This window comes from Alligator sinensis, unplaced genomic scaffold, assembly GCF_000455745.1.
Source record: "Alligator sinensis unplaced genomic scaffold, ASM45574v1 scaffold109_1, whole genome shotgun sequence".
Lineage (NCBI taxonomy): Eukaryota > Metazoa > Chordata > Crocodylia > Alligatoridae > Alligator > Alligator sinensis.
The window spans coordinates 963706-976670 of record NW_005841852.1 but is presented as its reverse complement, the minus strand read 5'-3'; the positions used below and the strand labels follow the sequence as shown (position 1 = coordinate 976670).

At 40.7% G+C, this 12965-nt stretch overlaps 1 protein-coding gene across 3 annotated transcripts in view; it reads right to left on the bottom strand.

Moving 5' to 3' along the window:
* Positions 1 to 12965, bottom strand: part of ZSWIM8 (zinc finger SWIM-type containing 8) — a 92335-nt gene that overhangs the window by 50619 nt on the left and 28751 nt on the right. For all 3 annotated transcript variants that reach the window (XM_014523525.2, XM_014523532.2, XM_006016268.3), the window contains exons 2-3: positions 7047 to 7200; positions 3738 to 3832 (exon numbers count right to left, since the gene is read on the bottom strand). In XM_014523525.2, the coding sequence (XP_014379011.1) occupies positions 3738 to 3832; positions 7047 to 7200 (249 nt within the window). The remainder of the gene's footprint in view (positions 1 to 3737; positions 3833 to 7046; positions 7201 to 12965) is intronic.

The window sequence follows — 12965 nt, the reverse complement described above, 5'->3', positions numbered from 1 at the left end:
GGGATCCTTTGACCCTAGCCAACGTCCTGCCCTTGGGGCAGGGGTCTGGACTCCTGAGGTCCCTTCCAGCCCCAATGTCTACAAAATCAGTGGAAAAATACAGATTTTTTTCCATAATTAAAATGAACACCACTATGTATCTATATGAGAGAGAGACAGAGAGATCAGTTGAACACAATGTTTTATTGATATATTTTAAAGCAATTTGGAAGCCACACACTCCCAAACTACAGCCCCCCAGGCCCTACTGGGGACCCTTACCCAAGCAACTGCCTCCCACCCCCAGGGCTCCATAGATTCACAGATGCTAGGGTCAGAAGGGACTTCAAAGGATCATTGAGTCTGACCCCCTGCCACTAGCAGGAAAAAGTCCTGGGGTCATGTGACCTCAGCTAGGTACTTGTCCCAGTCTCCTCTTGAAGACCCCTAAGGTAGGGAAGAGCACCACCTCCCTTGGAAACTTATTCGAGATTCTGGCAACCCTACCCGTGAAGTTCTTTCTCCAGGCCCCCAGTGTATGAGGAAGGGGGTGGGTGTAGGCACAGACCACGTGTTTTGTTGTTTTTTGTTTGTTTGTTTGTTTGTTTGTTTGGGGGGGGGCAGGCAGGGGTGCTCCCTCCTGTTCCAGGTCCTGCCCAGAGCTGTTCCAACCAAGCTGCAGCCCCACACCCCACTATGGGCACAGGAATCTTGGCGGGGGGGACGGGGACACGACACACCACCCACCCCCTCCAATGCACTGCCTGTGCCACGCCTCCCCCCACCCCCAGAATGTCACTTGTGCAGCACCTACCCCCCCAGTCTTTTACCTGGAGGGAGCTGCTTTCCACCACACTGCCTGGTGCTTATGCACATGGCTCTCCCTGCCATCCACAGCCCCAAGCAGTTCCTTGCAGGCTGCAAAGGGAAATCCATGGTTTTCCACATTTTTTGCCTTTTTAGGAGAACCTCTGTGTTTTTCTGCAGTAAATGAAAAACCCAGATCCCTAGTGAACACGTACAGGGAAGTCTCTGGAACTAGAGGAACCTGCAGCAATACCACCATCCCAGGAAAGAGGCTATGAAGAAAGATGCCACAAAGGAAGGTGGAGAAAATGGATGTGTACTAACATATATTAAACTTTCATTTACTTTCAGGAAGATTTGTGAGATTTACAGGAAATGACAGTGTAACAGAGACATTTATTTTTATCCAAGCTAAGAGTGAGGCCATAGGACGGAACAGCATCAAGTATTTTTCAAGCTCTATCCCTTCAATCAGAGACACAGAGACACTAACAATATACATCTGACAAAACTGTGTATGTTCACAATGGCTCCCTCATTTCCTGACAAATTTGCTTTCCAAGTTATAGATTTACATGAATACATTTCTGACTGCTCTCTTTCAGCCTATCTAGACTTTTAAAATGATTTCCAATCTGTCCACAGTGTAGCCTCTTTCCTCTGCTATCCATGGGGACACTCACCCCAAGTTTAGATAGTTCTCTGTGTATTCCCTCTACAAAAATGAAAATGCTTGTCCCATTCCAAAAAACAGCTATTTTTTCCCCTTTATTCCCTTATGCATGCTATCTTTTTTCTAGGGACTCTGCTGCATATACAGTTGAAATGTCTCTTGAGTTTTAATCTTACCTGGTGTCTCTTCTGGTTCTTTCTTTTAAATTGCCCATCCTCCCCGAATCGCAGTTTCCAAATAATATTTTACTATCCTTTATTCATCTTACATTGCTCTACATTTCCATATTGCCCTTTTAATGTATTGCCAAAATGAGTTTTGATGGTAGCCCCCCACTGTATATTAAACACTTTGTTCTTTGCCACTGTTAGTTTCCTAAAGTGTACAGAATTTCAGACCATTTCCTTTTAACTCATTCTTTATTTCTTCAAAGTCTCTTTTCCTGAAGTCCAGTAATTATTGTGCTACTATTCTCACAGCCTCCTACCAGCTTGTCAGTCCTGGTATCAGTGGTTTGTCTGTATGTGCTTTTAACCTTCAACTTGATCATATCTGGCTCCATTTCACTGATTAGATCGAAATTAGTCTCTGGCAATTCTTATAGCTCTGCACACTGAGTTTGAAGAACTGCGTCCTTCCTTAGAGCTCCCACTATTCTTTGCAGAGTAGCTTACTGGACAAATTGAACTCTCCTGTGATTACAATGATAGGCTGCCTCTAATAATAATGTATAAATACTTTCCAACTTATCCAAAAATTGGATTATAGCAGCAGAGAGCCAGTTGTGGCTATCACCAATGCCTCTGAGGTGCAAGTGGCATCCAACTTTATAAATCCTTTTCAGTCTTGCCCACGAGCCACGAAGCAGTTTTTATCCATCATTTAACAGACTAACTTGGAAGTAGGCAACCTAACAGACTCAGCCCAAACAAGACTGAGCAATACTGCTTACAGGATAGATGAAACAATGACAGGAAATAGTAGAAATTATGCAAGAAGCCCTGGACCAATGGGGGTCACTTTTGCCAACCCTGTTCCAATCTAACAAAGTTGTCCTTACTTCTGCTAAAGTTTCATTCATTGAAAAGGTTCCACCTGGGCTGCAGTAAATGGGCATCCTTTAATATTTTCCCACCCCGCTCAGACTTTCCAAACATTCCTCTCTCACTTCAAAACTCAGGAGGCAATTTACCATTCTGCTCCAAATTACATGCCTCAGAGACCAGCCCCTTTTTCTATTGTGCAACTTCTTTTCAGTCGCTTAACAGACCACAATTTCTCAATGTCTCAGTCTATTCTTTCCAGAACCTATCCAGAACACCTTTTGGTAAAGACAAAACTAAACAGCTGCATAAGAATTTCACTTATTTCTTGTCAAAGGTTTGCCACCTTCCTCTTCCATCTCAATTTTGCTTCCTCCATTTCTTAGCATGCATGCGTACATACCTGCCCATGTTAATTCCCTCCAAATATTATACTCCACTGAAGTGATGTCCTTCCTAGATTCTGCTTGGCAAGCAGAAAAAAACACTAGATGCATTCTACACATGAGTTCTTATTTGACATTCAGATATTTGTATTTTATAAAACTTCTTCCAGTCTTTAAGCCTGCCAAAGACAAATGCCACCTTGTCTGAACCATAAGAAGGGCTCCATGGGAAGTGAAGAGTCCAATCTCCTCAATAAAAAAAAAAAATCTAAGATTAACTTTATAGTTATAAGTAACAGAATAACACAAGCAGGGAAGATGGATAAAAAGCATAATCCACAAAGAGCTTTCCTTCTCCTGTTATTAGTACAGTTACATACACATGATGCATTGCCACATAACCAAGAATTCATCAGATTGCACGCTTGTCATCTCTGCATTTATTTCACTAGGAGCATTAATTACATCAAATCTTCAGAAAGCCAGGTTATATATTAAGCTATTGATGAAGAATTAAAATGTCATGGAGACAACAACACTACAAGTAATTTTCCCCAAGTCATCCAATCAGATGTAGCATGTCATTTTCAGAGAAGTTTCTGCATTTCAGTTAGTTTTCCAGTTCAACTGAAAGAAGCTGCACAAAGCTAAGGAACTTGTCCAAAGCTGCAGTGATCAAGTAGTAGGCTTAGCAGAAACTTTAACCCAGGATATTTTAGGTTTCAACTCCTTCACTGTAGTTATCAACAGTTATTTTTAATAACAGAAGTTGTTTGGAGGCACTGTTGCTTTGTTACATGAATGAGATTTCAAGATCCCTATATAAAAGTGAAGATGCAGAGCTCTTACCTATCTGGAGAGGGTCTTTGACAGCCCTCATTCGAAACAGTTGCTCCCCCCGCTGGAATTCATCCGCACTGCCATTCGCCAAGCAGGAGTACAATCTATGAGAAGCAAACATTATTCCCTTTCAAATACAATCTTTAAAAGGGGGAAGGGGGGCAGGAACACTGAACTGCCCCTTATTCTCAGTCCATGGAGTCAAGAAACCTATATGGTATGACTGGAACAAAAACTGCTAACTGCTTTAAGTGTATAAAGCATAGTTTTAGCCCAGAGAAACTACAGAGCATATGGAGATGTGGATAAAACATTGAAATGGTTATTGTGGTGGGAAAGATGCAAGGGCCAGAGAGTAAAGAACTCTAGCTCCTTTTCTTTACAGGCTGAAGCAGTGCTATAGCCCCTGCCCGAGACAAAGATGTACTATTCTGAAACTGAACCCTTCAATCTGGCCACCAGTTACCCACAGATCTTTGTACTTTCTCCACTTTTGCTAGAAATGTGGGGGTTTGTTTTTTGCCAGATGAGATACTATTTAAGGGCTGTGCCAGTTATATATTATTGGGTGTGTTTGGTTCCAAAAACATATGGGCTTTTAAAAAGTTAAAGCCTTTGCCAACCAAATTCTTCCCAGCGTGTCAAAAGTTTATTTCCTCATTTGACACCTACAGTCATAGCCAACTGAGTCAAAAGGACTATTTATGAACTACTGTTCATATGATGCTTTGATCATGTGAGCTGCACCCTAAGAAGCATATTAAATGGTTATGCAGGCTTCACCCCAAAGCAATAGATTTTTGTAGCTTTAAAAAGTTACTTGAGAAGAATGAGAAATTTCTCTGGAATAGTCTGTTGACATCTGCAAAGTAGGAGTGGAAGTGGTGAGCAAAAATGCTATGACTCTTTCAAACTATGTTCATGGTAGCTGTGATGTTACTCTGTGTAAGAGAGCCAGAAAGGCAGTAGTTACAATTCTAATATTTTGGGAGTTAGTAATAGCCTCCAATTTTGTTGTGGTAAAGTTACCTTAATTTTTTTGCACAACTATACAACATCATCCTTTTTTGGGATACTAAAAAAAATGTGACTTAACAAAACTGAACTGTTTTACCTTTATGCATCTCTTGTACCATTACTTTGTTCACAAAAGTCATAGCCCAGATATGACATGTATAGCCTGGGTGTATAAACATTAGCATTTTGAGGAATGTCTACCTAAGGGCTCTGAAATACCTAATTCTTTCACTAAAAACTAACTTTATAGGCTCCTTCCTAGCTTCCAGTCTCATTTGTTCCAAATATGCACCATGACTCCCTCTACATTTTAGGGAAGAGCAGCCAAACACGTAATGAAATTCCCCATCTTTGCATCTTTTAGGCAGGTTGTGGTATGGTTCTTATGCTCTCACACCAAGATAGCTGCCTACATTCTCCCACAGTCCATCTTTTCCAGCTACTTTAACCCAGCTAGAGCCCCTTATTGAATGGGGATTTCCTCTGTGTATAATGAATGGTCACGCTTGTCCAGGTATTAAAAAGGCTAGTTATTTTTCAAGGAATACAATGAGCACCGTCTTCCTAGACGGTCGATAGGGTTGGAGTATAGCTGTAAAAGCCTTGCCTTCAGAGGGTTCTGGATATTCAATGAATGCACATGAGCATGCAACCCACAACTGGAGAAGTTTATGGGACACTCTTAGGTAAGACCTTGATAAATTTAGAAATCCAGAACAAAAGCAAAAAGCTCTCTGACCAACTAAATTACAAATTCCATTTAAAATGACCATCTGCTTGGCTCCGTGTGTGTTCTGGTCTCGCAGATCCTTGAATTGCTGCAACTAAAAGGCCTATATAAATTCAAGTCTTCTATGATAGCTGCCACCACACAGGAAAGATCTGGGAGTCACTGTGGACAGTTTGCTAAAAACACCAGCTTGTGCTCAGCAGTCATCAAAAAGGCAAATAAAATGTTAGGGATTATTAAGAAAGGAATTATAAACAACACTAAGTATCATCATGCCTCTTATAAATCCATAGCGTGTCCACACCTTGAACAATGTGCCCTGTTCTGATCTCCACACCTCAAAAAGTATATAGAAGAACTAGAGAAGGAACAACAAAGGACCACAAGGATGGTTAGTGGTAAGGTAAGGAGAACCTTCCATATAAGGAGAGACTAAAGAGACTTAGCCTATTCCATTTAGAAAAGATGCTCCAGGGGGAATATGATAAGGGTTTACAAAACATTAAGTGGTAAAGAGAAACTAAATAGGGATTTATTTACTCTCTCACAATACAACTAGGGGTTCCAAAAAGAAAACCTAGTAGGTAGTAAGTTTAAAACTAACAAAAGGAAACTTTTTCACACATCATTAAAACATGGAACTCACTGCCATCAGATGTTGTGGAAGCTGATGGTTTATCCAGATTCAAAAAGGAACTGAACAAATTCTTGGAGTAAAGGAGCATCATTAGCTACTGAGCATAGGAATACAGTCTCTGAATTAGAACTTCCTAGACCTTAAATGCTGGAAACTAAAAGCAAGAGAGGAACAGGGCAGAAAAAAACCTGGTCATACCCAGTTCACTCTCTATCACCATGTGACACAGGATACTGGACAAGATGGACTTACAGTTAGGGACCTACTTAATTTGCAGTTTCGCGGATTTCACAGAAACCACAAAATCCAGGACTGTCTGCAAAATCAGCAAAAAAACAACTTATTAAAAAACAAGATGATGGCTCCCCAACAGGAGCCAGCAGTCCTTGCTGCCAGGATGTGAAGGTGCCAACTGGCAGGGCAGCATACAAGACAGTGGCTTCCACTTCACCCTCCTCCCCTGACCAAGGCCTCCGTGCCAATAAGTGCCAAGGGGTGGGGCTGCATGAAAAGGCAGCTACCAATCAAGATTGCAGCGCCCTCCCTCCCCCTCTGGGGCCTCTCTGACAATCAGCACTGAGGGGGTGTGGCCTCTCCACCAATCAGTGCTGAGGTTTACAGCTGCCGCAAAATAACCACACAATAAGAACTTTATGCCACAATCAACCTGCAAAAATGGCTAAGCTCGCCCACAATTTACGTAGACCCCCTATCTATGGTCTGACCCAGTAAATAGTAATTTTTATGTTCTTTAGGATTTAAGACCCATTGGGTTCTGCCTCTTTAGCAAAAAAGGTTCAAACCAGAGAACAATCTACACAAGAACATGCCTGAGCAACAGATAAGAACAATGCCAGGGAATGCACGGACACCTAATCTGCATAGCAAGCGGAGCCTGTTTCAAAGCACAAGTGCAGTGGAAGCAGTCTATTACCTGATATCCTCCTCATTCTCTGGGAAGCTCCAGAAGGCGATCCGAAGCTGCAGCTGTTCAGGCACTGGTGGGTAGACTTTCTCCACCACCTCAAATGGAATGTGAAATGCTACCTGCTTTGCAGACAACTCCACCAATGGGATCACCAGCCCATCTAACAAGACAAGAAATGTTAAATGCAGTTAGCTATACGGAGTGTCAGACTAACTAGAGGCTGAAAAGGAAAGGGGAGATAAACTACAGGGTTTATTCTCCTCTCCTTCCCGTCAAGTTGAGAAACTAGTTCAGGAAATGGTAACAAAGGCTTTTGTTGAATTGGTCATCTATCAATTCAGCATCTATTGGTAGCCATACTCTGAAAAATATATATATTTGTAGATGACAATCTGTTTGCTAAGAAGAGTAGTCAGCTGGCCCCAGGAGGCCTCAGTGATGCAGAACCTCTGCTACTTGGGAATGCTGAATCACATAAAACTCTATCAAGCTAACCAATACATACATTTTCACTTATTACAATACAACAGATAACATCCCAAAGTAGGTACAGCCTTTTTTTTTTTTTTAATTGAAAGGGTGAGAAATTGTACATTTTCATTTTGGTGTGCCCTCAAAAAATAGCCCAAGTGCTCTTTGGCTCAAAACTAGTTTAAACTGCACAAATTTCACTGCTTCACATATCAATGATATTTAAATGACTAATGGGGCCACAAAGAAAACCTTTGCTTTGTGATTAAATACAGGGTCTTTCATGGCCATATTAAATTCTAACAAGACAACCTAAGCTTCACTTGTCTCCTAAAAAAATCTCATTAAATGAAAATCTAATCTCCAAAAGCACTAAAAGAAAAGAAAAGGCAAACTGGCGGGTGAAGCTGAAGAATGGAAATCAATAGGCCTGGGTCCACTCCCTAGTTTGTCAGTCTGTGACCTTCTCATCTTACTATACCCATTTTGGAGGTGGCTATCTCCCCATCTAACAGGGATTTTGCAAAGTTAAATGCAAATCTGAAAAAATGCGCAACTCAGACTCCAGATGTTGCCAGTCTGCATGGCACAAACATTTCATGGTAATCAGAAAGAGAAAGCTCTCCAAAGACTGTTATAAACTCCTGTAAGACCATTTCAGGCTGGACATGGTTATAAACTATTGCAAGACCGTTTCAGGCTGGACATAAGGAAGAATTTCTTTCCTGTCCGAGCCCCCAAGGTCTGGAATAGCCTGCCATCAGAGGTGGTTCAAGCACCTACATTGAACACCTTCAAGAGAAATTTGGATGCTTATCTTGCTGGGATCCTATGCCCCAGCTGACTTCCTGCCCCTCGGACAGGGGGCTGGACTCGATGATCTTCTGAGGTCCCTTCCAGCCCTAATGTCTATGAAATCTATGAAACTGCAATACCTAGCCAGCTCCCATTTTCTCCCATGGCAATTTAGTAGAAAGATTTGCTCATTCCACACAAAATTCTACAGACCCATGACTGGTCCTAACTGCTGATACACAGATACTAAGCAGACGCCATTTCCTGGAGACGGGACTACTTTTTCTTAAACCTCCCCCGCCCTCCCATGCACACAAAATCAGTCATCAAATTGGATTCCATCCCTTAAGCTTATCGTACTCTAATCTCAGATTGTCTAACTAGGAACAGAACAGTTTCCTGCCAAGGTCTCTACAACTTTTGTGCTTGAGATCTGAGGATCAGATCCTAGGCCACTGAACAAATAAAAAGTAGTTGATCTCTAGACATGTTAGTTTTAGTTTAACATTGCAGTGCAATACTGCACAGAGGCCCTAAACAGAATCAGGGCCTGACTGTGCTGGGCACTAGATAAACATGTCAAAATAGTCCCTATGATAGAGTTTACAATGTTCCTTGAAAAATATTAAGCTCCAAAAAATGTTAAGAATTAAAAACTCTCCCTGAATTGATCAATACCAATTAATGATGGCTAGGCTGCAAGGCAGATGAGGATACACATGCACAAAAAGGTTAAGGTTATCCATGAAATTATAGCATTTCCTAACTCAGTTCTCAGCTTTGTAACCTAAATAATTTTCTTTTGCATGTACTTAAATGCAATAATTTATTCTTCTCAGTGCCACCTTCCATGTGTCATTTGTCTTTACCTTGCAGGTTCTTCAGAGGAGGCACAGTTCTTTCCTGCACGTTCATACATGACTGGTGTGAAAGGCCTGACCCTGACTGGGGAGTCTGGGTGCTTAATGTAAATTTTAAACAACTATGCCAGGGAAGACATTAAATCCAATCCTTATACAATTTCAATGTCAGCTATTTTTTCTTCCTTTTGCCCTCAGCTACACAGTACAACCTGCACTCCTGGAGCTCCAACCCTAATGAAAAGGGAACACAACAGCCCAGTCTACAAGCATTCCCCAGCTTTACCGAGATTACACCCTCATTCATCAACACAGTGGCTCTGGTTCACACCTGGCCCTCCAAAACCCTTTGCCAAGTGCCTAATAATACATTCTCAGATATTTCACATTACATCTCCGTCTTCCTAAGCAGCTTCTAAAACTCCACTGGAAGCCAGAATGTAATCCAATCTGGTCCTAGACTTTCCCTCCCCACCAGCCTCCAGGGCAACATTTCAAAGGAAAACCTAAGCACTGATGTCACACAGCACTCTCCCTCCCTCTGCCTAGAAACAGCCCTCCAGTCAGAACAGCCTGCGAGGAGACAGGATGGGATAGGGCCTTGCAAATACACGCAGTAAAGCAGCCACGATTTCGCCCAATACCAACAGGCCTGTCAAACAGAGGGATTACACAGACAAACATGGAAAGAACACATACAAATTTTCAAACATCTGCATTGCTAACATTTGATTACTGTACAACAAAATTAGACACACTAAACAATATTACCTTCCTTCCCTCAACTAGAGAGCCAATTAATGGAGCCAGTCCTTTGCTGATAAAGGGATTTCCCCCCCCCCATATAATTGGAAAAATATGCTTCTGCATTTCTTTCAATTTGCAGTTAAAACAGGGCCCCAGTTTGCAATAATCCCCCCCGCAAAAATGGGAAAGATGACATTGTAAATTTAAGTTTTGATAAAAGGGGGATGTAGCTGCATATAACAGGTTTAAAAGAGACTTACCGTCACCCATTCTCTGTTAGGAGTTTTACACCTTCTGCAACTGGATTAGCCATCAGAACCACAGGGTAATTTTATTAGTGGAACCTCATTCAATTTAAAAACAACTTACTTTTAACAACCATAAGTAAAGGTTCAGCAATAAACTGATATCTGAAATAATTATAACTGAATAAAAAGATTGTGCTTTTCAACAGGCTGTGTTGTATACATTCAGTTTACCCTATTAGACTAAGGACTTTCACCGCACACTACAAAAGGAAAAAAAAAAAAAAAAAAAAAACAGTAAAAGATTAAAATGTGATTTTAAAATGCAAAAAATGGCATGTGCTTCACATATGGGTGAAACACCTGAAACTTTTAATAAGTATATCCAAATAATTATTAGATTACAAATCTGTCACATCCCTCTCTATATGGATTTAGTGCTGGCAATAAAAGTTGGATAGGTAGCATTCAAAGACTGAATCTTATAGCTAAACAGCAGGAACACAAGCATTCTGTTAGTAGGAGAAAGTAATTCAGTCACCATGTCCTCAAACTAAGTTGAAGGTGTCAATTAGTACCAGTTATTATGGTAGCTTGGGTAATGCAACTAATCTCCCTACCTGGAAGGAGAATGAGACCATCAACCCCAGACTCTGACTCAGCAGCCTTCAAAGCTCTAAAATAACAATCACCATTCTTAAGACAATCAAGCAGATCCCACCTTTGGGACTCACAAAAAGCTCTTAGCTACACAGAATAATTTAAATTGTTTCCCCCTTTTTTCCTTTAAAAAGAAATTCAAATGACAAAGGTTTTCAGAGGACTCGGCTATCTCTTCAGCAACAGGACAGGCTTATGCTCTTGGAGGTGGGATATCAAAACTTCTCAATCCAAATTAGATGTTGCTTTGAGCCTTGAAGAAATGGGCTCAGAATCATAAGAGAGCTAGCATATGCAACAGGTTTGTTATTGCAAATAAAACCTTCCTTATCAATAACTGTCATCCTTTCACAACTAAATACATCACACTAAGTAAAGCACCAATCTCTTGGTCCCAAGAATTCCCACATTCCTTACTCACTCTTCACTGGTACCTGGCAGCAAGTTAACAACTGAAAACATCTGGAATGACTAGTAATGAATGAGAGCACAATAATGTGTAGAATGAGAGCACCTAAAAATCTAGAGCAGTTTCTACTGTCAGTGCAAAAAATATTAACAAGAGTTGGATAAAACATGCCACACAAGGCTCAAAGATTCCACCAGGATATCGCTGCCTCTGGTACATCATCCAAGTATCAGGGAGGCAGGCAATAAAGCAGGGATATTGGAATTGTGCTTGAGAAAGTGAGATAATAGCAATTTGGAATGAATCAGAGCGATAGAATGTGGAGGTGAATAAACATAGAGAAGGGATGGGAAAGACAAACCTTGGAGATCAAGGATGATGATAACCCAACACTGGTTAGGCATTTCGCATAAACAGAAAGCTAAGTATATTTTACCATCAATCTTTTAAAGACCTAATCAGAACAAAAAGAAATCAAGACACTTAAGGAAATGAAAAGTAAAATCAAGAACTTACCAAAAAAAACCCACCAAAAAAATTAAACCAAAAAGCCCCCTCTTTTGTTCCCAAGGAAACCTGTTGGACTGGCTAAAGCATCAAGTAAAGCCAACTTTTAAAAATTAAATTTTATGGAGGGAACTTCTGTATTCTGAATGCAGAGAGAACACTTCTGAGATGAGGAGGAAGTGATTTAAAAAATTTGGAAAACAACGTATTTATTGATGATAGGAAGCTTTGGCCATCTACCTTCTGAAGTCATAATCTCCAAGGAAAAACATGTTAGGAAATGAAGAAACTTGTTTGAAGAAGGATTAGAGGAAGGCTGAAGACTAGGAGATGCAAGTCCTATTTCTTAAATAAACGCCCACTCCAAAAATCTACAAGTATTAAAATAAGAGTAAAATGATCTGCAGTCAAGATGTTGTAATTCACATTAGTACAAATGGAAATGTCAGGAAAACAGAGAGGGGAAAAAAGGCCAAAAAAATCTAGCCATGAATTAGAGAAGTGGAGAGAAAAACATTTTACTAATGTGTCTGAGAAGAACAAAGAAAATAAGAACCCCGCAAACAAGGTAAAGGGAAACAATAACTTGTAACTGAGCTACTGAAATATTCTGCCAGAAGCAATAAAAACAATCATAGCAAGACAGGCAGCAGGCATGGTCCAGGTAAAGATTAAGACATGAAGAAAAGAATCAATATTTTGCATGAAAAACTGACAAAAGCAAGATGAATCATTGTCTCAGGCACAAATATGGTCAGGTTTGTAAGGCAGACCCCACCCACACCAACTGCTGCTATGTCTTGGGAAACAAAGTACCTCAAGACCAAAAAAAGATATGGTTTTAAGTCTTGAAAAGAGACAGTCAGAGAACATAATCCACAAAAGTATTGACTTGCAGATTAAAGCATCAGTAAATAAAGATCCAGGTACACTAGACTTTGCTATAATAGAAATGTGAATTAGGGATGTGTCCTTTTTATACCAGCAACACATCTAGTACAAACACTGTTTATACCAGGATAAAGTGTTTCTGGCAGCTTGGCTTGCTTCCCTTTTGGGGAACCTGTATAAACTGTGCTGACAAATAGGGGTGCATTGATAGAGATTTTGGGGGCTGATACCAACAACCGATTTTTAAGGAGGTATATTGGCCGATACTGATCTGATTTCTGATACAGCTGCATGCAGCTGGGAAGTCTGCTGTGTAGTGGAAGGGGAGTGGGGATAGAAG